This window comes from Beta vulgaris, chromosome 3, assembly GCF_026745355.1.
Source record: "Beta vulgaris subsp. vulgaris cultivar EL10 chromosome 3, EL10.2, whole genome shotgun sequence".
NCBI lineage: Eukaryota > Viridiplantae > Streptophyta > Magnoliopsida > Caryophyllales > Amaranthaceae > Beta > Beta vulgaris.
In genome coordinates, this window is record NC_079204.1 from 24,848,238 (window position 1) to 24,873,145 (window position 24,908).

At 45.8% G+C, this 24,908-nt stretch overlaps 1 protein-coding gene and 1 pseudogene across 1 annotated transcript; both read right to left on the minus strand.

The window, feature by feature from the left end:
• Positions 1-766: 766 nt before the first annotated feature.
• Positions 767-2,180, minus strand: LOC125495937 (uncharacterized; annotated as a pseudogene).
• A 15,103-nt stretch (positions 2,181-17,283) lies between these two features.
• Positions 17,284-18,291, minus strand: LOC130590780 (uncharacterized). The gene has a single exon (XM_057393331.1). It carries the CDS (start codon positions 18,289-18,291, stop codon positions 17,284-17,286), a length of 1,008 nt encoding a protein of 335 aa, XP_057249314.1.
• Positions 18,292-24,908: the final 6,617 nt, after the last annotated feature.

Here is a 24,908-nt window from a genome sequence, read left to right on the forward strand (position 1 = left end):
CTCAAATTTGCATAGAGTTTCAACTACTCTAGTCTGCAAGGAATCGAGGGTCGACGGGTCTAGGACTTTGCTGCAGATTGAATGAAAAAATGAACACAGTTCTGTAATGGTGTGCCTCACATGCTTTGGAAGTATCCCACGAATTGCAATCGGTAAGAATACTTGCATCATGACATGACAATCGTGCGATTTCATACTCGATAACTTCAACTCACCATTTAAGTAACAAAGCGCTTCATATTCGATGAGTAGCCAGTAGGGACCTTAATGCCATACAATGACTCGCAAAAAATCCGTTTCTCTGCACGCGACATCGTGTAGCAAGCTGGTGGCAAATAATTCTCTCCGAATCCTCCACCTTTTTACTTTTCTGGTTTCATCATCAAACCTTTCCTCCCCTCTTTTCTTCTTTCTTCCGTCCCTTTTCTGAGCCCACAACTCTGGTCGAATCCCCTCTTTTCCAAGTAAAGTCGTGACGCCTTAACATCTTTTGTCTTCCCGGAATATTCATAAGTGTCGCGATAATAGCTTCACAAACATTCTTCTCTATGTGCATGACATCCAAACAATGTCTGACCTTTAGATCTTTCCAATATGGGAGTTTCCAAAAAATGGACTGTTTTTTCCATAATCCTGTAGGTCTATCAACCTCACTAGCAGGTTTACCAAAGACTGTTTCAATGCCCTTCACCTGATTATAAACTTCAGTACCAGTTAATGGTCTATGAGCAACTTCTTCTTCAACCGTCCCATCGAATGCCTTCTTCTTAAACCGATAGGGATGGTCGCGGCTGAGGAGCCTTCGTGTGCGCATATACACATGTTTGCAGCCCTTAAGGTGTGTAGATTTCATGTCATCTAAACAAATCGGGCAAGGTTGTTTTCCTTTAGTCTTATACCCAGATAAGTTCCCATAAGCTGGATAATCGTTCATAGTACAAAAAAGCATGGCACGCAGAGTGAACATCTCATTAGCATACGCATCAAATACTAACACTCCTTCGTTCCACATCTTCTGTAAATCTTCAACAAGCGGCTGAAGGTATACATCTATGTCATTTCCAGGTTGTTTGGGCCCGATATAAGAAGCGACAACATCATGTACTTGCGTTTCATGCACAACCAAGGAGGCAAGTTATAAACCACTAAAACTACTGGCCATGTGCTATGCTGCGAGCTGAGATTGCCAAAAGGGTTCATGCCATCCGTACATAATCCAAGCCTCAGATTCCTATCCTCATTACCAAATGACTTATGCACCCTGTCGATAGTTTTCCACTCAGGCGAATCAGCCGGATGCTTGAGCAGACCGTCTTTCTTCCTACGATCTGCATGCCACCTCAAATTCTTCGCATCTCCTTTCATTGAGAACATGCGCTTAAATCTAGGTATTATGGGTAGATACCACAACACCTTGGCTGGTGGTCCTTCACTACCTCCAGCTCCTTCACGCTTGTACCTCGACAATCCACAACGTGGACACTCATGTAAATGCTCATACTCATTACGATAAAGCACACAATCGTTAGGACAAGCATGTATCCGTTCGTACTCTAAACCCAAAGGACACATCAACTTCTTCGCATAATAGTACGACTTTGGCAGTTCATTTCCTTCAGGGAGCATCTCAGCTAAAACTTCCAACAACGATGTGAAACTAGAGTCCGTCCAACCAGCGTTCGACTTAATGTTGAACAGTGTTACCACCGCAGAAAGTTTGGTGTACTTTGTACAACCTGGATACAACGGCTTTTCAGCAGCCTTAGACATAGACTCAAAAATACGAGGTCGTCTACACGACTGATCTTCAACCTCGTGTATCATCTCGTCTACCCGATCCCTATCATCATCTCCAAATTCATCATCCAAATTCTCATCCCCTAACTCATCATCATCCTTTTTTTTTTTTTCACATACATCATTCTTTAATCCAGAGCTTCCCATATACCTCCCCTGCTCACCATGCCAAATCCATACATGGTATTGAGGCCTAAACCCACGGCGAAATACATGCTCCCTAACCACATGTATACTACTAACCTTGCTCACATTTCTACAATCCAAACAAGGACAATAAAAGTCGACTGCTCCAGAGGATGTTTGATATTCTAATGCACTTCTACAGAATTCCGAGACCCCATTCACAAACTCAATCGATTCACGACTACCATACATCCAAGTACGATCCATCTCATTCAAGAAGACCACCTCTAATAATTAAACACAACATTCATTATAATGCATAAATCATTATTAAAGTACACTACACTCACATATTCAAATCACACACGTATACAACAAGCTAAGATAGTCACATGTTCAATTGTATGCATGCAGTCAAAGGTCCTTATCACTCCAACCTAACCCATCCTTGGACGTCTAATCTCACTAGTGAATATATGCCAACTTTCAATTCTAAGGAAAATCCGGCAGCATTTCCCTACAGTTCTCCAAGTACACAATGTAGATAATTGCTTATCTACATATGTACCCAGAGAACAATGTAGCGAAACGATAAGCCAAGATTTTCCTCAGAATTGAAAAGAAGACACACATTCACCACCTAAGTGAGATCAAACGTCCAAGAACAGTCCCAAACCGGGGACTATTCAAGACTTACCCCTAATGAGTAAGTCTTGAACGGGTATCTAGGCATATATGATGATGATTCAAACAACTATTATATATTTTCATATATATAGCTAAATCACATTGCGTTTTCATACAATCTCATATCAACAAATAATATATTATATATACATTATAAAAATACATATACATTCAATAAATTATCAACTTTGTCTACATGTTAAAGTAGTTACCTCTTAACACCAACGACGAGCAATGAAGAGAAAAGAGATACTTGGAACTTTACTTGCCTTCCTTAGCCTCTTCTTCCTACAATTGACAAAACCCACATTGCACATTAACCATTTAATTCAATTAACAAAACAAAAGTAACTTAAAAACAAAATTAATCCATACCTAATTAACCACTCAAATGGTGGAGAAGAGAAGAAAATAGAAGAGAAGAGAAGAAACTAAGAAGTGAATTGTGGTGCGCAAGGTGGTGGTGCGCAAGGGGTGGTGCGCAAGGGGGGTGGTGCGCAAGGGGGGTGTGGCAGGTGGTGTGCGAATTGGGGGTGGTGGTGCGCGAAATATGGTGCGCGAAGGGGGTGGTGGTGCGCGAAATGTGGTGCGCGAAGGGGGTGGTGGTGCGCGAAATGTGGTGCCGAAGGGGGTGGTGGTGCTCGAATTAGGGCAGCAAAGTGGTGGTGGTGGTGGTGGTGGTGCAACACTCGAAGAGAAGTGAAGAGGGAAAGTGGGAATATCGCACAACTTGGGGTAGTAAGAAGTGAAGAGAGAGAAAGTGGGAAAATGAAGTAATAAGGCGCGCATGCATAGAAGATATCGAAAATAAAAAAATTGATAGTAGGGCTGCGCTAGTTTCAAAAAAGCGCAGCCCTTCCTAGAGAAGGGCTGCGCGTTTTAAAAACGCGCGGCCCTTCTCTAGGAAGGGCTGTGCGTTTTTAAAACGCGCAACCCATCACAATCAGAAGGGCTGCGCGTTTTTAAAACGCGCGCCCCTTCACCTACAGAAGGGCTGCGCTTTTTTAAAAAGCGCAGCCCTTCTGTAAGTAGGGCTGCGCTTTCTAAAAAAAGCGCAGCCCTTCATACAAAAGGGCTGCGCTTTTTTTAGAAAGCGCAGCCCTTCAACAATAGGGCTGCGCTTTTTTAAAATGCGCAGCCCTACTTGCGCAGCCCTTCTGCTTTTTTCCCCTAGTGAACGCACAAGAATTTTACGTGGAAACCCTCTTAAACTAGGGAAAAACCACGGTCCCGATCTCCAGGGACAGAATTTCACTATATTATTTTTGGGAGTACAAAGGTTACCACTACAACTACAATATTAGAAATATGTGTTTAGGACAAAGTTCTACTTAGTACCCTCCACAACAGTACTATTACTAACTAAATCTAAACACCCTCCCACTAATATTGTGTTTGCCTTACACCAATTACTCCCTCTCACTCTTTGTGTTTGTGCTCTCTTTCTCCAACACCATCTCACGGTGGAGCTGCTAGCACAATATCACCACAATTGGACAACAAACTAGCTAACAAGACACGCCACCTGACTATCACATATCAGGGAGACTTTCGACACAAGACCATATCGATCTTGTACCGCCATTAGCACCATACTCCACTACTTGGTGTCGTACAAAATATCACTTGTACGCACACCCCCTCCACTCAACTGAGACCTTACTTTTTTGTCTCTCTACCTCACTCGGTGTCTTGCTAAACTCAAGTAAGCACACCCTTCCTCTTGGTGCCACACACCACTTGCAAGCACACCCTATCTCTTGGTTTAGCTTCTTCTTGTGGTGCAACTCTCCTGTCTTAAACTCATGGTGTACCTCTTTAAATAGGCAATAAGTAAAAGCCTACTACCTCTTTAATGCTTTGCTTGCCAACTCACGTCACCTTTGCCTTCATCTCTTCTGCTTGTTGTGCACATTTGCTCTCAAGGCAATGTGTCTAATTATGCACACCACAAAGTCAAATCCTACTACCTATCCTACCATAGGATATTAATGCTTTTCTTGCCAACTAACTAACCTTGGAGACCAAGACTCCAACTCACGTCAAAGACTCCATTTTCCATCTTTTTTTTCTTTTCAACATCATTAATATTTGGTATTTGGGGAGATATCCCAACAAATTCCTCCCTCGATCCAAATATCCATATACCTCCATTATCACTCTGCATCATTGTACTTTCCACAGTTCCTCCCTGAGAGGTACTTGTTCTCCCCCCTTCAAATTATTCCCCCCCCCCTCACTAAATCACTAACCTCGGCTCTGATACTAGTTGTGGGGAAACGAGAAACAGATAAAACACAATAATGGGAAGAAATATAAAGTACGAAAATATCTAAAAATAACACACAAGAATTTTACGTGGAAACCCTCTTAACTAGGGAAAAACCATGATCCCGATCTCCAGGGACAAAACTTCACTATATTATTTTTGGGAGTAGAAAAGTTACCACTAAAACTACAATATTAGAAATATGTGTTTAGGACAAAGTTCTACTTAGTACCCTCCACAACAGTACTACTACTAACTAAACCTAAACACCCTCCCACTAATATTGTATTTGCCTCACACCAATTACTAGAGATGACAGTAGGTAATGGACCCTACCCGGATCCGTGGATCCAGATTCATTTTTGACGGATCTGGATCCTCAAATTTTGGACCCTATGGATCCGGGTAGGATCTGGATCCTCCTTGAAAAAAACGGATCTGGACCGGGTCCTAAATTATTACCCAGATCCAGATCCGTTTACCCATTTTTATAATATTATTATAATTTAATATTATAGTTTGATAATATTATAATATGAGTTAGTACATGTAAAATGGATTTTCGCTTGAATTTCGGATTATTATTTTAATTAATGTGTGATTTTTGTGCGAATTTACAGGATAATTAAGTTCGAAAATTGGGTTGATAATTAATCTACAGTTTGATAATTGAATACTTGTAAGTAGTTGCAATAGTTATTTTTCAAAAATTAAATGTATTTTTGGTTGATATTAGATAACTTTATCATTTAAAATCTTTAACTATTGTGAAAATTAGGTTATTTTGAAGACAATAGGCAAGGATCCGTTTAGGACCCGGATCCATAGGATCCATATGGATCTGGATCCTTATTTTTATTACCCAGTGGATCCGGGTAGGATATGGATCCTTGCCTAAAAAACGGATCTGGATCCTAGAGGACCCTGTCCAGATCCTACCCATTACCATCTCTACCAATTACTCCCTCTCACTCTTTGTGTTTGTGCTCTCTTTCTCCAACACCATCTCACGGTGGAGCTACTAGCACAATATCACCACAATTGGACAATAAACTAGATAACGAGACACGCCACCTGACCATCACATATTAGGGAGACTTTCGACACAAGACCATATCGATCTTGTACCGCCGCTAGCACCATACTCCACTACTTGGTGTCGTACAAAATATCACTTGTACGCACACCCCCGCCACTCAACTTAGACCTTACATTTTTGTCTCTCTACCTCACTCGGTGTCTTGCTAAACTCAAGTAAGCACACCCTTCCTCTTGGTGCCACACACCGCTTGCAAGCACACCCTCTCTCTCTTGGTTTAGCTTCTTCTTGTGGTGCAGCTCTTCTGTCTAAAACTCATGGTGTACCTCTTTAAATAGACACACAATAAGTAAAAGCCTACTACCTCTTTAATGCTTTGCTTGCCAACTCATGTCACCTTTGCCTTCATCTCTTCTGCTTGTTGTGCACATAAGCTCTCAAGGCAATGTGTATAATTATGCACACCACAAAGTCAAATCCTACTACTTATCCTACCATAGGATATTAATGCTTTTATTGCCAACTAACTAACCTTGGAGACCAAGACTCTAACTCACGTCAAAGACTCCTTCATTTTCCATCTTTTTTTTCTTTTCAACATCATTAATATTTAGTATTTGGGGAGATATCCCAACAGATCAAGCTTCTTTTCCAATGGGCTGTAAATTCTTACTTGTGATGGGATCCCCAAATGTGCATATGACGTGGACTCGGTTTCCATCTTATGAACAACTGAAAAGGCATTTTAGAGACAGCCTTGGAAGGAACCCGATTTAATATATACATTGTAGTCTCAAGATCTTTAATCCAAAAAAATGGTGGTGCTCTGGAGATGTGCATAGAAATGGTTGTGCAGACGCTAATGGATATCAAATGGTGTACTTATGCCTCACTAAAAATAGAAACGACAAGAAATATGTTTGTGAAAAGTTGTCAGAATATTCATTAGGCTATACAACATTCAAATAAGTAAATAAAATATCTTACATGAATTTAAATAATAATATATTGATTAACCTATGGCATGATGATGCACAGGATTATTGAATATTCAATCGGACATTTAATAAATAATCTAAAGTTCCTGTTTCGGGTAAAAACTTGTATTAGGTGGAAATGATCGAGATTAGGGTTGATGAAGGCCCGCTTGCTCGGAGACCTGCACAAAGCGAAGGTTAGACTACCCCGGGGGTGGATCCGGGATCGCCCCTCCGACGATCAAGTCAGTATGTGTATAAATTAATGGTTGCCAAGTGTGCTGTCTAGGATTGCGTACCTCAATAAATGGGGATCTGCCCTGCATTTATAGCCGTTGAAAAGTGTGAGGAAATTCCCTGCCATGTAGGCACGGAATTCAAGGCTGGTGGGCCCCACTGGGAGGCTTCCATGCTGGAGGGGCGGATTTAGGCGTGATTAATGAGGGCCCATGTTTGGGCCCAAACACTAGCCCCACGCGAAATACATGGTGGGGCCTCGGTCGCCATCGTGTGTTTCGCGGAACCCAATGAGCCCTAGGCAACTTCGGCGGTCTCCGGGACCTCATTCGAGATCGCGTAGGGGCCGTTGAGCCAGGTCAACTCGAGGGACGTCCAGGAGTTCGCTTCGAGATTGTTTGGGGGCTGTCGAGCCCCAGGCAACTTGCGGAGGTTAAGGGTTCTTGCCCGAAGTTCCTCCAGGGGCCAATGAGCCCCAGGCAACTCAAGGGACCTTAAGGACCTCGCTCAAGGTTACATGAGGTTGATAAGCCCCAGGCAACTCGAGGAGGTTTATGGTTCTCGCTCGAGGTTGCTCCAGGGGCCAATGAGCCCCAGGCAACTCGAGGGACCTTAAGGACCTCGCTCAAGGTTACATGAGGTTGATAAGCCCCAGGCAATTCGAGGAGGTTCAGAGACTTCGTTCGAAGCTATCGACCGGGTTTGTATAACTTGAAGGAGTTCTGAGTCTTCGCTCGTGATTGTGGGGCTGATGAGCCTCGGACAACACTGAGGAAGTAGCCTCGCTCAAGATTACCCAGGCGTCCCTGGTTCACTCGAGGGGTATGACGCCGTGGCTCTTGACGGGCGTCAATCTCGATGATGAACCCGTTCGAGATATCCCTCACTCGATCAGGGTGAGGTGCCTAAGGGTAGGGCTTTGGCCTCCGTCTGGGCGCGACTGGCCCAGGGAGTTAGAGCTCCGGCGGATGGGTTGTGAGAGACCCCGGACGTGCTTACGTTGGATCGAGCTAGGTCCCTACCCAAGCTTCAGAGGAACTAGGTGGTGTCGGTCCAGGACGCTTAGCACTCTCTTGGGCTTTTGGGGAGGCCCATTGACGTGGCGTCTTGAGGTGTTCTGGAGTCTGTCGGAAGATAAACCGTCCTTTTCAGGCGGTCTATATAAGTGAAGACAGGTACTTTGATTTTTGTCTCATTTGCGTTGCGCTGATCCTTTTGAGAATCTTGCCTTCTTTCCTTTTTTACGATCTCGAGAGCCCTGAAGATCGATAGCCTTTCCTCGTGGTGTGGACGGATTTTGAGGGTGTGTCTTTAAACAAGGTACGATCTCTTTCTTTTTCTTTTTATTGCCCTTATGGACCGCTCTTCATGGAGTCCCCCATCGATGGACCTGGGGAGAACTTCTTCCAGCTCGGGGACCCTCCCCCCTCCTAGAACCTTTGTTCGACGGTGTATTCATTGGGGGGGTCCCTATGGTGTCCGTGGCTTTCGAGTGCATGGACCCCGCTCAGGTCCCTAACACCCTACCATACTCGAGTGACGGGTTATCCGTGCTCTCTGGTGGGGAGGGGGAGCTAGATAATCCTCCCAACCTTGTTACAATTGCTCGATCCCGAGCTGTTAGGAGTTACTTAGATGATCTCCTCGATAACCAGGTTGTTCGGGTGATGGAAGAGAGTAACGAGAGTAATTTCCTCACCGCGAGCACCAGCGGTAGGAACGAGGAGGACAACCTGCCCAGGGGAATAGCCCGCTTCCACAATCGAGGGTCGTTTATGGACTTTTTGTCGGATAACCTACGCTTTCTCGAAAGCTCATACTTCATCAAACACCCTATGCTCTTTATATCCCGGAGCCTGTAGAGACGGTCTGCACTCCTCCCACAGGTTGTATAGCGGTGTACAAAGCCCACCTCGAGGTGGGGCTGAGGTTTCCCATAGATCCCTTTATAATCGAGGTTCTGGATTCTTATGGGCTGGCCTTGTGCCAACTGATGCCCAACAGTGTGGGCTCGATGGTTGGTTTCCTAGCTATCTGTGAGATGATGGGTACCCATCCTTCCTTGGTACTATGGAGGAATATGATGAAATTGGTCGTCATGTCTCCTCGCTCGAATGGAGAGGGCTGGTGGAGCTTCCAGGTCCGCTTTCCCTACAAAGTTGTGGGTACTATGCCATCGAATCAGCAGCACTTTTGTACTGTTTGTACGTGTATCGAGCTGAGCCGTGGGATTTCCCAGTGGTTCTTTGGTTGAGGGCCCAATCTGTGGATGAACAGGTCAGTGCCTCCCATGTCGAAGGAGGAGGCTCGGGTAGCCACTTATTGCCAGTGTCTTACCATCCTCGATAGGGGGGACAAGAAACAGGTGCCTCATTACTGGAACCCTGTTGTGGATGACTTAAGCAATGAGCACTTCTTGTCGGCAATGGGTTTAAGCCCGGCCTATCCTCCGGGTAGGGACTTTGTATGCTTAAGGCCCTCGACCTACCAGTGTTTTTAATGCACTAATCGTTTTCCTTTGCCTTTGGCAGTCATAGCCCGCCAAGAACTCGACGAGGAGATGCAGAAGCGCCTAACCGCCAACCAACGGGTTCAAGAGCAGCTCAAGATGAAGCTGTCGAAAGGCGAGAATAAAGTCCCTCGGGCCCCAAAGGTAACTTTTGCTTAAGTTAAGATGCAGCTTAAGATGCAGAAGCTATCTTGTTTAGTATGCTTGCTTTGTCTCACTCTTCTCTTTTTTTTTCAGGATCCTTCGAAGAGGTTGAAGGTCCTCCCTCCGACGAGGGCTGCCATTATCGCGCCTCGAGAGGAGGCCGAGAAGAGTTGTTGAGGTAGGGAGCGCCCCTCGAGCTGCAAGGGAGGCTTCGAGGTCCAAGGGTAAATCGGCTGCGACCACGGAGTCTGGAGACCTGGCTCAAGGGGAAGTACCTCCCCTTGCTAAGAAGAGAAGGTGTGGAGGCCGAAGATGACCTTCGTGACTCACTCAGAAGTCGACCCTTGAGAAGGCCGACCTCTTCGACTCGTTGGCAAGAGGCTTGTTTCGAGGCCTGATTGACGCTGATTGGGTCGTCGGAGGGGAGGAAGTCGAGCAACTTCACTCGTCCTGGGTTGATGTAAGTTGGAATTTCTCCTGGGCCTAGTCTTTTATTCTTCTGGTCCTTATCCTTTCTTTTCTAACTTGGTGTATTCCTTTCAGCACTCGATTCGCATGACGGTGATGAGTCATCGATACACCGCGGCCATCGCAAGCTTCGAGAGGTCTGAAGGAGAAGTCGGGGCTGTGCGAGGAGCAAGCTAAGGAGATCGAGGCCTTAAAACAGACTCTCGAGGATGAGAGGGCCGCTTGGTCTGTTGAGAAAACCACCCTTGAGAACAGGGTCAGGTACTTAACGAGCCAAAGGGACAGTGTCCAGCGTAAACGGGATGAGATAATCGAGGAATGGAAGAACTCGAGGTCTGGTCTCGAATTTGCAGCGGACATGGGCCTGGAAGCATCGGAGGTGGCCACTCGGGAGGCATTCGAGAGGCTCGAGGCTGCCTTTAGGAAGGTGTATCCTCGAGCTAGCTGGCTCCCGGTCGAGGCGGAGAACATCTCCGTTGACGAGGCCTTTCACGAGGGCCGAGGCCAGCCCTGTTCGAAGTGAATGCTGCTGCTAATGCTGCTGAGGCTCTGGGTGAGGAGCCCCACCATGTTGGGGACCCTCAGGCTTCTGCGGAGCTCGAGGTACCGGAGGAAGTGGTCCCAGAGAGCTCGAATGCCCAAGCGGACTCGAACGAGTTCTTCTGATAGTAGGAGGTCGAAGCGGTCTCCGAGACTTCCGAGAGTGGTTCTTCGAGCAGCTCTACTAGATTTATGTTAACCTTTTGTCATTAGTTACGCCCTGCGAGGCACCTTAAGTTTATCTCTTTTGGTAGAAATGAATATTCATTTTTAGCTAAACCCTCGTGGTTTTTAGGATGTATTCAGCCTTTTGTAGAAATGAATGCTCATTTTTTGCTCATATTTTGCTTGTCTGTTGTTTGTCTTTTGCTTATCTTTTGCTTGTCTTTTGTTTGTGTTGCTCGAAGTGGGATGTCACTCGATGCTTGAGTGCTCTCGTGGCTGAATGCCGGAGGTAGTCAGCTAGTGTATGCATGGGGATCATGCGCATCCTTTTTGGGCTCTGCCACGTGGGATCCCATTAAATGGAGATAATTAATGCTACTTTCTGGGGGCTTGCAACCAATACTGCTATAAGTACGACAATTAGCCTAAGGGGTATCACAATTCCATTCTCATTTCTCTCTCCTCTATGATTTGATTCTCTCTTCCTTTCTAGCCTTCACTTCAAGATGTCTTCACCAATGATAACGGCCGAGGCACTTCGGGCAGCCAAGCGTCGAAGGCTGGCGAAGGCTGGCCTTGGGTCTTCTTCCTCCTCGGAGGCCGCCACGGGATCTCCCGTGGTAAAAAAGGAGGTGGATCCGTCCCTCGAGGGGGAAAAACAGTTACCCTTCTTCTCGGCTCCTAAGGTGGAGCCGATAGAGAGTAAGGTCGAGGAACCTGCCTCGATCAAGGCTGAGGATCCTCCTGCTCCCTCTACTTCAGTTCCCTCGGGCACGGCCGTTGTCGCGGCGTCCTCGAAGAAAAAACCCTTCCTCGAGGAGTCCATGAGACTGCCCTTCTCGGCCCTTTCGAGGGCTGAGATGGCTTGCCCGCTTCGACAAGGCTTCGGAGCATCTAGTGACGGAGCTGGACGAGAGGGCGTGCCTGTCGTCCGGCGGGCAAGAGGTCGAAGCCGTCAAGGCCACCTTAACCAGGTATGATGCTTTTTGCTAAACCCTCTTCTTCTAATTTCAACATTCTTTTGTTTTAACCTGACTCTTTTCTTCGATTCTTTGTCAGCTGTCGATTAGGGTGATGTCCTTAGCTCGGAGGTCTACCCCTGGGCTGGCCCCTGGGCCGGCCTCGGGGGAAATGTCCTGGGACGAGAGGCATACTCTCGTCAACCGGCTGCGCTTGTCTGAGATGCAGCTCTCCGAGGCTCGAGAGTCGATGGCCAATTCTTTGAGGGCCTTCGAGGAGCTGGAGGCCAAGCTGGAGCAGGAGCGCGACATCGCCCTCAAGCAGAGGGACTCTGCTAGCAAGAGGTAGAGGGCCACGGCCAAGGACTGCAAGAGGGCCGAGGAGAAGGTTGAGAGATCTCGGAAGAGCGTCAAGGAGGCCATCGTCCTTGACTGGAAAGAGTCTGAGGAGGGAAGGACCTTCCTCAAGGACGCCTCCCTGCAGGCTTCGAGATTGGCCAGGCCGAGGCGCTTCGCAAGGTTCGGCTGGTTCTCGAGAAGCTTGCCCCAGCCTTTCTTGGAGTGAGGTAGAGGAGGGTGTCAAGGCACTCTCTCAGGAAGAAGGGTCGGCGGAGGAAAAAACTCCTCACCCGGCTAATCTCGAGGGATGAGCCGTGGCCTGCTTCGAGCCTTCCTCCTTTTTCTCTTCCTTCTCCCTTGGCTTTTCTCTTTTTATGTCTCCTACTAGGGTTAACATTGTACCCTTAGGCTTTCTTGTTTGATCTAGTTTTTTTTTTCTTTTGGGCTTGCATTGTAATGCCTCCGATGGCTTGTACTTATGATTAATGGAATAATACTTCTGCTTTTCTTTATCGGTTTGTCCTTCGATTTTTACTTGCTTTTTCTAGAAATTGTCGACGCTTGTACATAAATGATTTTTACAGACTTACTCGAGGTTGCTTTCCAGGGCCAATGAGCCCAAGGCAGCTCGAGAATATTAGAGCCCTCGATCGAGGTTGCTTCAGGGGCCAATGAGCCAAGGAACTCGAGAATATTAGAGACTTCGATCGAGGTTGCTTCAGGGGCCAATGAGCCCAAGGCAACTCGAGAATATTAGAGACTTCGATCGAGGTTGCTTCAGGGGCCAATGAGCCCAAGGCAACTCGAGAATATTAGAGACTTGATCGAGGTTGCTTCAGGGGCCAATGAGCCCAAGGCAACTCGAGAATATTAGAGACTTCGATCGAGGTTGCTTCAGGGGCCAATGAGCCCAAGGTAACTCGAGAATATTAGGGACTTCGATCGAGGTTGCTTCAGGGGCCAATGAGCCCAAGTCAACTCGAGAACACTTGTTTTTGCTTTTAAAAAGGTCGACTTTATTGATGATGCCTAAGAATAGGCGATTTTACATTGGCATACTTTTAGTGCCTTACAAAATAACTGGACACATGTTTCAGTGTCTTACAAGATAACTGGACACATGTTTCAGTGTCTCACAAGATGATCAGCATGTGGTATGCCCCCACACTCGAGGGAAAAACCAATTTAAACATAGAATCTTCGGAGATTATCTGCGTTCCATGGTCGAGGTAGCGGTTGGCCCTCTTGATCTTCGAGTCGGTAGGTGCCAGGGCGCACTATCGAGGTCACACGGTATGGTCCCTCCCAGTTGGGTTGTAACTTTCCCATACTAGGTTGTCACCCCATGGACTCAAATTTCCGGAGCACCCAGTCATTGACTTGAAAAGGCAGCTTCTTGACGCGGCGGTTGAATAATCGGGTTAGCTTAAGTTTGTAGGAAATAGCCCGAAGGAGGGCTGTCCTTCGTGTTTCAGGGAGGAGGTCGAGGGAAAGCCTTTTCCGCTCATTATTGCTTTCCTGGTCGTAGAATGTGATACGGGGGGAAGGGATGCCCAATTCGACAGGTAGAACAGCCTCGCTGCCGTAGACCAGGTTAAAGGATGAGTGGTCGGTTGCTTCTCGAATGGTGGTTCTGCTGGACCAGAGAATTCCTGGGAGGTCATCTATCCATGAACCTTTGGCCCCTTCGAGCATTGTTTTGAGCCCCTTTAGAACCACTTTGTTGGCCGCCTCGGCCTGCCCATTAGTCTGTGGTCGACTAACGGCAGAGAATCTGGTCTCAATCCCGAACCTAGAACAATAGTCGCGTGTAGGACCGCTATTGAATTGGCGGCCGTTGTCTGATTATGAGTACTCGAGGGACTCCAAACCTTGTGATTAAGTGCTGCCAGATGAATTGTTGAACTGCTTGTCAGTAATCGAAGCCAGAGGTGCTGCTTCGACCCATTTAGTGAAGTAATCCACTGCGACTAGTAGGAACCTTCGCTGGCCGGATGCGGGTGGAAATGGTCCTAGGAGGTCCATGCCCTACATGTCGAAAGGCAATGGGGCCTGGTAGTAAGGGTACTTACAGCTTGATGGGGTAAGTTAGCGTGCATCTGGCATTCTTTGCATTTTCTAACCATGGTCGAGGCGTCTTCCCTCATGGTAGGCCAATAATACCCTGCTCTGATGCTTTCACAGTTATGGTCCGTGCTCCTTGATGACTTCCACACGATCCTCTATGTGTCTCTCGAAGGACGTAGTATCCTTCTCCGGGGGTGAGACAACGAAGAAGCGGGTGGGTGAACGATTTTTTGTACAACTGGCCCTCGTGATATACAAACCATCTTGCTCGTCGCCGTATACGCTCGGCCTCGAGCTCATTGTCAGGGAGGTTGCCATCTCGAATAAAAGCTATGATGTTGTCCATCCAAGTAGGGCTCCTATCGAGGGTATTCACTGCCTTGTTGATACTGGGGCCCTCAGAATTTCCCACATTATAGGCCGAGGCGAGAGGTCTTCTGAACTAGCTAGCCTTGACAAGGCGTCTGCTTTCTGGTTCTCCGATCGTGGGATATGAGTTATTGAGAAGTGAGATAAACTGGCGACCTCCTCTTTTACTTTCCGCAAATACATGCGCATGCTATCCTCCTTAGCCTCATATTCCCCAGTTACCTGCCCTACTATCAATTGAGAATCGGAGTGGGTTTTGAGTTCTCGAGCGCTGGCCGTTTTACATAATTGAATGCCCAAGAGTAGTGCTTCGTATTCGGCCTCATTGTTCGAAGCAGTGAAGTCGAACTTGACGGCGTACTCGGTCCTGTTGGACTGGGGGTCAAGGATCAAGAGGTCAGCCCCGCATCCCACCTTTGATGAAGACCCATCGACAAAGAGACTCCAAGATCCTTCTTCGACAGTCTCTGGTCGAGGGGTACATTCTGCGATAAAGTCGGCAAGGGCCTGGGCTTTGATGGCGCGCCGGCGCTCGAACTCGATACCATAGTCAGATAATTGGGTGACCCAATCCGTAATTCTGCTGGACTGATTTTTCCCTTCCATTACCTTCCGCATGGGCTGGCTTGTAAGTACTTCGGGTAGGGTAGCCTGGAAGTAGGGTTTGAGTTTTCGGGTGGCCAGAACTAGAGCGAAGATCATTTTCTCAATTGGGATACTTCGATTCCGCGCCTCGAAAAGCGTGACTTACGAAGTACACCGGGTGCTGGGTTTTCTCTCGTTCAGCCACGAGGACCGCACTTACAGCGTGGTCCGATACTGCGAGATAGACGAAAAGTGTTTCTCCTGGTAAAGGTGAAACTAGCTTGGGAAGGCTTGCGAGATGATTCTTAAGTTGTTGGAATGCTTCTTCTGCTGCACTACCCCATTCGAACGTTGCTTGTTTTAAAGCTTGAAAAAAGTGGAGGCTTTTGTCGGCTGACCGAGATAGAAAATGCCCCAAGGCCGCCATGCAACCGGTTAGGCGCTGGACTTCCTTGACAGTTCGAGGGCTTTTCATTTCGATGATGGCCCGAATTTTATCGGGATTAGCCTCGATCCCCCGTTCGTCGACGAGGAAACCCAGGCATTTCCCCCTTTCACGCCGAAGACACATTTCTTCGGATTTAATTTCATGTTATGGGCGCGGAGAGTTGAGAGTGTTTCCCTCAGGTCAGACACGTGATCCTCTTCTTTCCTACTTTTCACGATCATATCGTCGACATATACTTCGACGTTACGACCGATTTGTTTCTCGAACATCTTGTTTACAAAGCGTTGATAGGTGGCCCCAGCATTCTTGAGGCCGAAAGGCATGACTTTATAGCAATAGACCCCCGAACTTGTAGTGAAGGCCGTGTGGACTTGGTCCTCCTCAGCCATGGGAATCTGATGGTATCCCGCATTGGCATCCATGAAGCTAAATAATGCATGACCGGCTGTTGAATCGACGAGCCTGTCGATCTTAGGGAGGGGGAAGTCGTCTTTTGGACAGGCCTTGTTCAGTCTGTGAAATCGACACACATTCTCCAAGCTCCATTCTGCTTCCGGACTAAGACCACGTTGGCCAGCCATTCAGTATATTGGCATTCTCGAATGAATCCTGCGGCCAACAATTTCTGGACCTCATCGGAGGCTGCTGCACTTCTCTGGCTCCCTGGTGCCTGAGCTTCTGCTTGACTGGTCGATGCCCTTCCCGGATATTGAGTCGATGTACCATGAGGCTGGGGTCGATGCCAGGCATCTCATCGACGGAATAAGCAAAGACGTCCTGAAATTCCTTTATGACCTCTAGGATTCGGGCCCTAGTCTCCTCAGGGACCTGTTTCCCTATTCGAACTGTGCGACCCTGCTCCTTGTCTATGTGCACCTCTTCATCTCGATCTGCGGGGTGAGGTCGCTCATACCGTTTGGGTTATCAGCCACATAGAGCCCCATGACAGGGAGGGGTTCTTCTGGCTCAGGGCTTTTCCTCTTTCGAGTGGGTCCTTCTGTCTTGCTTTTCAGGCTATTGACGTAGCACTCGCGAGCAGACTTCTGATCGCCGAACAATTGAGCGACTTTCGCGTCGTCCCCTTCGAATTGCAAAAGCAATTGATACGTTGATATTGCTGCTTTGACTTTGTTGAGAGTGGGTCGTCCAATGATCACATTATAGGGGAGACTAGTGTCGACCACAAGGTAATCGACGATGACATTTCGTCCTGCCTTCTTTTCCCCCATCCGGGTCGGTAGCTTGACCGAGCCTAGCGGATGAACTGATTGACCTCCAAAACCCACCAGCGGCTGATCGATGGGACTAAGATCTTTTTCCTCGTATTTCAGCTTCCTTAAACAATCCATAGTGATAATATCCGCGGAACTTCCGCTGTCAATCAAAACACGGCCTACCCGAAGGTTGGCAATCTTCATCTCGACAACCAGCGGGTCGTCATGCGGGGTTTGTATTGGCCGGCGACTGTCTTTGAAGGTCATGGTCGGGCATGTGGCAGTAGAGTTTGCATCACTTCCGTGTTTTAAGGTGTAGAGGTGCTTCTTGCGAGAGCGGCTGGTTAAGCCTCCTGAAGCAAATCCACCTGCATGACATTGATGTATCCTGCCGTCTCGTCGCTTCGAGCTTGTTTCTCCGCCAAGGGTTCGACTTTGCTTTCCTTAGGATCCTTGAGATATCGATTCAGCTTTCCTTCGTCAGCCAATTTGTCCAAGGCTCTTTTGAGCTCTCGGCACTCTCTCGTGGTGTGGCCACAATCGTGATGGAATTCACACCAGAGTTTCTTGTCTCGCTTATTGACAGATGTTCGAATTGGGTGAGGCTTCGGCAAGGGGTACTTCCCTTTGATGTCTAGGTAGATTTCCCTTTGGTTCAGGTTGTATCGAGGGTCGTTCCAATGATTCTCCAACCGAGGCTTCTTGTCTTTTTCTTTTCGAGGGGTATCCCTGGGATTGTCTGCCCGTGGGGTGTATTCATGCTTTCTTTTCCCGGAGCTTGGCTCCTCATGAGTTTTGCAGATATCGGAGGCTTGTATAAATTTCTGGGCCAGGTTCATGGCTTCTGAGAACGAGGAGGCTTCACTCTCGGCCAGTTTCAGCTTGAACCTACTCGAAGGGTATAGCCCTGACATAAGAGCGGTGAAGGCCACGCTATCCTGTAGGTCAGATACCTTGAGGGACTCCGCGTTGAACCTCTTGATGTACTCTGCTAAGTCCTCCTCCCTCCGCTGTCTGATCGACATGAGATGAATGCTGGTTTTCCGATGCCTCCTTCCCGCGATGAAGTTCTGCTTGAACGCCGTTTCGAGGGCGGTGAAGCTCGATATACTCCCGTAAGGCAGCTCGGTGAACCAAGTTAAAGCCAAGCCTTTCAGGGTGGTGGGAAAGAACTTGCACCATGCGGCCTCACTGCTGGTCTGGACGCTCATTTGTGCTTTGAAGGCGGCTAGATGGTCGATGGGGTCAGTTGTCCCGTCATAATGGTCAATCGGGGGAACCTTGACCTTTCGAGGGGTAAACGCTCTCATAATATTCTCGTTGAATGGCGTGGTGAATCCCAGGTTCCCCATCTGAAGACTTGATCCATGACTGGACTCGGAGCTCGACGACCGTTGCCTATGGCCCCACCGGCGCCGAGGCTCTTTCTCTTGTCGAGGCTCATGTTCCTGAGGTTCCTTTCCATGTTTCTCTTGCCCTCGAGGCTCTTTCTCTCGAGGTTCCCTCTCTTGAGGTTCCTTCTCCCGAGGTTCCCTCTCTCGAGGTTCCCTTTCTCGAGGTTCCCTTTCTCGAGGTTCCCTCTCTCGAGGTTCCCTCTGCTCCCGGTTAGGGTGGGGGTTGGCGTCTTTTGCCTTGGACTGACCCCTTTTTTCATTTAAGATATCCCTGGCGTCGCGGTTGTCGATCCTCCTGTAACGTTCGTTGATGACATGTCGGGCATCCCCTTTCCCGGGGGCGGCCTGAGCTGCCCGTCGAGACACCCGTGATGATCCCGGGGGATCGAGGGCAATAACCTGCGGTTGATTTGATTGTCCGCTTGATGACCGTGATTGGTCGAGGTCCTGGAGGTGGAGGGTTCCTGTTCGAAGTTCCTTCTCCTCCTACCTGGAAATTGAGCATCAGAGCTCGGAGGCCCCGTTCGAAGTTGTCGCTAAGACGATCAGCTAGTTGCTGAAGGTCCTGCTGGGTGACCGGATGAGGACTGGTGTGTCGGGGAGTTGAGGACCTCCTGGAGTTGGAGCAGTCCTATCTCGAGGATCCTAAGATTCACAGCACTCGCCGCCTCTCGAGGGTTGATTTCCTCGAGGACATGCTGATTTCGAGCCGAGAGCATTGGAGCGAGACGGGGGTCCCGGCTGTCTCGTCCGCCACTTCAGGAGATGGCGCTCTCGAGCGGTTAGAGGGAGCGGGAGCCCTCTGCCTCCTTTGGTTTCTCCGAGTGATGGCCATGACTTTTAGTTCGATTCCCCACAGACGGCGCCAACCTGTTTCGGGTAAAAACTTGTATTAGGTGGGAATGATCGAGATTAGGGTTGATGAAGGCCCGCTTGCTCGGAGACCTGCACAAAGCGAAGGTTAGACTACCCCGGGGGTGGATCCGGGATCGCCCCTCCGACGATCAAGTCAGTATGTGTATTAATTAATGGTTGCCAAGTGTGTTGTCTAGGATTGCGTACCTCAATAAATGGGGATCTGCCCTGCATTTATAGGCATTGAAAAGTGTGAGGAAATTCCCTGCCATGTAGGCACGGAATTCAAGGCTGGTGGGCCCCACTGGGAGGCTTCCATGCTGGAGGGGCGGATTTAGGCGTGATTACTAAGGGCCCATGTTTGGGCCCAAACAGTTCCTAAGACTGATGATTTATCTTGTGTGGCATACTGTCGATATATTTTTATTACCTACACGGATGAGCGTATATTTGACTATCTCATTGTAAAGGTTTTTGTTTTGCAATATGTTTTCAAATAAAGAAGTCACCAACATGTCTTTCAAAGGAATACTTTTAAATCTAATTGGATTTAAGAAAAATATAGGGACGACTTAGGAACTTATCCAATGTATATTTTCCCGTCATGACTACATAATTTGATCATTGAACCAAAGATTGAGTTTGAGGGTGAGGCCACAAATATGATCAGGAATTAAATTCGCCCATTGATTGCCTCTACTTAATATGATTTATGTCCAGTGTTATGCAAATAAATGACTTAGCAACATGTTCATGCAATTTGTAAATTAATCTATGTCCAACAAACAAAAGACTAATTTTTGGTGATATGTTAGTATGCAATTAAATTACTAGGATTCGAATTCAATCGCAAATTTATGATTTTAGTGTTAGAACATTTATTTAGATCTTTGATTAGCAAAGTAAGCATGTGAGATGATGAAAGCATTAAAGCATACAACATGCATGTGAATATGAATAATATAGGAAAAATGGATCAGAATACCCCCAACTTTGGGCGGTCCGCTTTTAATACCCCCAACTTTGGATTATTTTCAAATACCCCCAACTTTGGGGTGGTCCGCCAAAAATACACCCAGATGACTTGTAACCTGTTAACAAGGTAATTTTTTATTTCTCTTCTATTTTTAATTTCGAATCCTACCCACCACCACTTCAACCACCCCTCCCCCCACCCCAGACCCTCCCTCTCCCCTCCCCGGCTGCAAACCCTCACGCTAGCCCAACCATCCCCCTACTCCCACCACCCAGAACCACCCCAAAACCCCCTACTCCCATCCCCTACAGTCCCCCCACTCCCTCCACCCCGTACCCCCTCGCCACTCCCAACCAGCAGCCCCACCCCCACCCCCACCCCCCACAGAACCCCCTCCCTAAAACCCTTCGGAACCCACCTCCCCTAACCCCCGTCAAAATCCCCCTCCCCTCCCCCTCGATTTTCGCCACCCCCTCGCCACTCCTAACCCAGCAGGCCCCAATCCCCCAACCCCCACCCCCCGCAGGGCCGCAGCAGCATTCCCCCCTGCCCTAACAACCTTCGGAACCCCCCTCCCCTAACCCCCGTCGAAATCTCCCTCCCCTCCCCTCGATTTTCTCGATTTCTGACCTCTTCCTTCGTCACAGTACTGAAGTCTTTCGTGGGGATTTGCTGGAAATCGATGGGGGTGCAGGTAGGGTTTCGAAGGGTTAGGAAAGGGGGGAATTCAATTGGTGGTGGTGGTCAGGGAAGGTGGCAGTGGGGGTGTGGGTGGGGGGATGACGAGAGGAGAGAGAGAGATGAGCAGAGGGGGAGTTTTTTGGTTTACCAGTTCATCCGGTAATAACAGGTAAATGGTGCATTTTTGGCGGACCACCCTCAAAGTTGGGGGTATTTAAAAATAATCCAAAGTTGGGGGTATTAAAAGCGGACCGCCCAAAGTTGGGGGTATTCTGATCCATTTTTCCAATAATATATAGAAATATATAAAGAAATATAAAAAGTATATATTAGACAAGAATGTACAAGAGCTTTAATTCCTTTAATAATTACATCATGACAAATAGATTGTTAGATACTTAACTGGAATTGACCCTCATGAATTATACATTTGTCTCATGGGTATATGTAACAATCTGCAAAAGGAGCAATCTTGAAGCTTTAATGGAGTTTGATGTGTTCGGATATGTGTTTAAGGGTGTTTGTGTATGCGAGTTATGAGTGATAATGTTGTATGAAAGTGTGTCTAGAAACATGTATGAAAGTGTGTTAAAGTCGAGTGAAAAACGTTAGTTGAAATACGACTATTTAAAAGAGAAACGATCCCGAAAATCACGCGGTATAAGAGGAAAAGTAGTGGTGCGCCAGGCTGCGCTTCACGCACCGTAGCCGCGTCATATGCAACCCCTGGTTGCGTTCCCGGCTTTTGTAAATTGCCTACACAACACATCCTATTGCGCTTGACACAATGCAAATTTGATCGGTTTTCGTTTGTTTAAAAATTCCTTCTTATCTTTGATGAAATATTATCTTTTGAAGTCTAGAACCAGCTATCTTTAGAGATAAAATTTGATTTTTATAATATCTTCTGATTAATATTTACTGGAAATAAAATTAATTATTGAGAGTAATTAATTAACTTTATAAAGTTGGGGTTGAAAATGCATTTAATTATCGTGAATAACTAATAGGGCTCGTAAAAGCAAGCTCATAATTGTTTCAAGCAAATAAAAAATACTTTATGTTCGTAAAATGATTTTTCGCTTAGCTTGTTTGATTCCTCTTCCTTTGGACCAGACCAATTAAGGTGGCGGTATGTTTCATCATTGGGTACTCAATAGGGAGACACGATTTTGTGTATACACATATTCACTTGGAAATATGATAATAAGGTCGTCAATGAATAAAATTGCAACTAAACCTCCACCATTTCTAAAACTTATTCGAGTGGATATTTGCGGACAAATTAATCATCCATGTGGACCATTTCGATAATTTATGGTAGTGATTAACGCTTCAACACCATGGTCACATGTAAGACTGATGTTAAGCAGAAATGTTTCATTTGCAAAACTTCTTGCTCAAATCATTCAATTGAGAACTCGATTCCTAGATTATACATGAATGAAGAGAATAAGGATTGATAATGCTGGGGAATTTACATCTCAAATATTTTATGATTATTGTATGTCTGTTGGGATTGATGTAAAGCATCCAGAATTCATGTTCATACACAAAAAGGTCTAGCTAAATCATTGATAAAAAATGTTGCAATCACTATTAATGAAATCAAATTCTCCTTCATTTGCTTGGGGTCATGCCATAATGCATGTGGCACCGTTATTTCGATTGAGACCGCCTGCTTATCAGAAATTCTCACAGTTCCAATTAGTCTCTAGTCGATGACTAAATGTCTCACATTTGAGGATATTTGGATGTGTTGTATAGTCCAAATTGCTACACCACAAAGCACAATAATGGATCCGCAAAGAAAGCTGAGAATATATGTTGGTTTTGAATTCCCATTCCATTACAAAATATCTTGAACCAATCATAGGTGATTTATTTACGGCTCGGTTTGCCGACTACCATTTTAATGAAACTCTATTCCCAGCCTCAGGGGACACAAAGTGGACCCACACAAGAAATAAATAAAAATCACGTGGAATGCACCACAATTGTCTTTTCTAGATCCACGAACAAATTTTTGTGAATATGAAGTCAATTAAATTGTTCATTTACAAGGTGGTGCATATCAATTGCTTGATGCATTCACCGATAGTAAGAAAGTGACAGAGTCATGCATACTAGAAAAGAATGCTCCTCAACGTATTGAAATTCCCGCAAATATAAGATGCTTGAAAATGAGTTTATTGCACGCCGAAACCTAGGAAAGTCAAAGGGTATGATGACATACAAAATGAGAAAATGGTGATTCCCGCAACGGGTAGAGAAATGCTCTAGATAATAATTAAAAAAGATCACATTATGGGATCAAGCAATCTAGAAGAATGTGGTATTATCGTCTTAGTGAATACCTTATGCAAGAATAAGGATTCAAAAATAATCAAATCAATCCTTGTATTTTCATTAAATGATCTCAATTCTATTTCGCTTTAATTGTAGTTTATGTCGATGGTTTGAATATCATCAGAACTCCTAATGAACTTGAAATAACTGCAAGATACTTGATGAAAGAATTTAAAATGAAAGATCTAAGGAGGACAAAGTTCTACCTTGGCTTACAAATGGAACATTTAAAAAATGGGATCTTTGTTCATCAATTGAGCTATACAGAACAAGTTTATAAATTTTTCATATGGATAAAGCACATCCGATAAATTCTCCAATGATAATCTGATTTCTCAATATGAAAGACAACCTATTTCGAACTCGAGAATAAGGCGAATAAATTCTTGGTCCTGTAGCGTCATACTTAAGTGGAGCTAGTGCCTTGATCTATATGACTAAGACATAGCTTACTCAATAAATTTGTTAGTGATATAGTAGCTCACCAACAAAAAGACATTGGAGCGGAATTAGGCACTTACTCCATTACCTCCTAGGAACACAAGATCTTGGATAATTCTATCAATCAATTCAGAATGTCTCACTCATAGGATAAGTAAATGTTGGATATTTATCAACCCTTATTAGCTCAAGTCACAATCAAGATATGTATTCACTTATGAAGATACAACAATATTATGGAGATCAACAGAGAAGACATTGACTGCCACACCATCAAATCATGATGATCGCTCTCTATAAAGCTGGACAAGAATGTGTTTGACTTGGGTCAATGATCAGTCCTATTCAAGAAGAATGGGAAATGGATACAGTTTCAAATAGTCCAACATTAATTTATGAAGGTAACATTACTTGCATCACTCAACTCATTGAAAGATATATCAAAGTAGGTAGAACTAAACATCTATCACCAAAACTCTTTTTCACACATGATATCCCGAAAGAAGGGAAGATAAACATTTAACAATGCAGTCCTCCTCGTTGGTCTTTTGCCAAATCCCTTCCTTTGAAGACATTTGAACAATGAGCGCAGAAAATCGAAATGAACCACCTTTGTGACCTTTGTTAGATTCAAGGGCAATATTATTTACACTATGCACTTTTTTCCTTTTGATCATATTTTTATCCCACTAGATTTATCTGACGTGGTTTTTGATGAGGCAAGTTATTAAGCATGTGATATAATTGTACTCTTTTTTCTTTTGTTCAGGTTTTTATCCCATTGAGTTGTGCATGATAAGGTTTTAACGAGACAACCAATACCTTCTTTCATAATGATAGTTATTGAAGGAGTGTAATGTATATACCACACATAAAATGCAATGTATGAGCATTATGCGATAATAGAAAATTTTACCACCTATTCTAGGTACCTAAAAAGTGAATATTTTAAACAGTATTACAAACACCAATGGTACTCAAGAGCAATGAAGAGAAGAGTTATACAAAAGACTTACCAGATAAAGATTTTATACTCTGATAGAATCTATTTGATTCCTTTATTTCACAACACAAGCTACTTCCTCCGTTTCTTTTTACTCGCTACACTTTCCATTAAGGGAAGTTTCACATTACTTGTTACACTTCTTTTTTGGGCAATAAACTCTCTCTATCTCTCTCCTCCCACATGGGTCCCTTTTCTTTTTACTCTCTACCTCTCTCTTCTCCAAAAATTGCCTAGGAGTCCGTGAAATAAGAAGTGTAGCGAGTAAAA

Coding starts and splice junctions, on each gene's coding strand:
- LOC130590780 (XM_057393331.1), bottom strand. CDS start 18,291: ATGGGGAACCTGGGATTCACCACGCCATTCAACGAGAATATTATGAGA.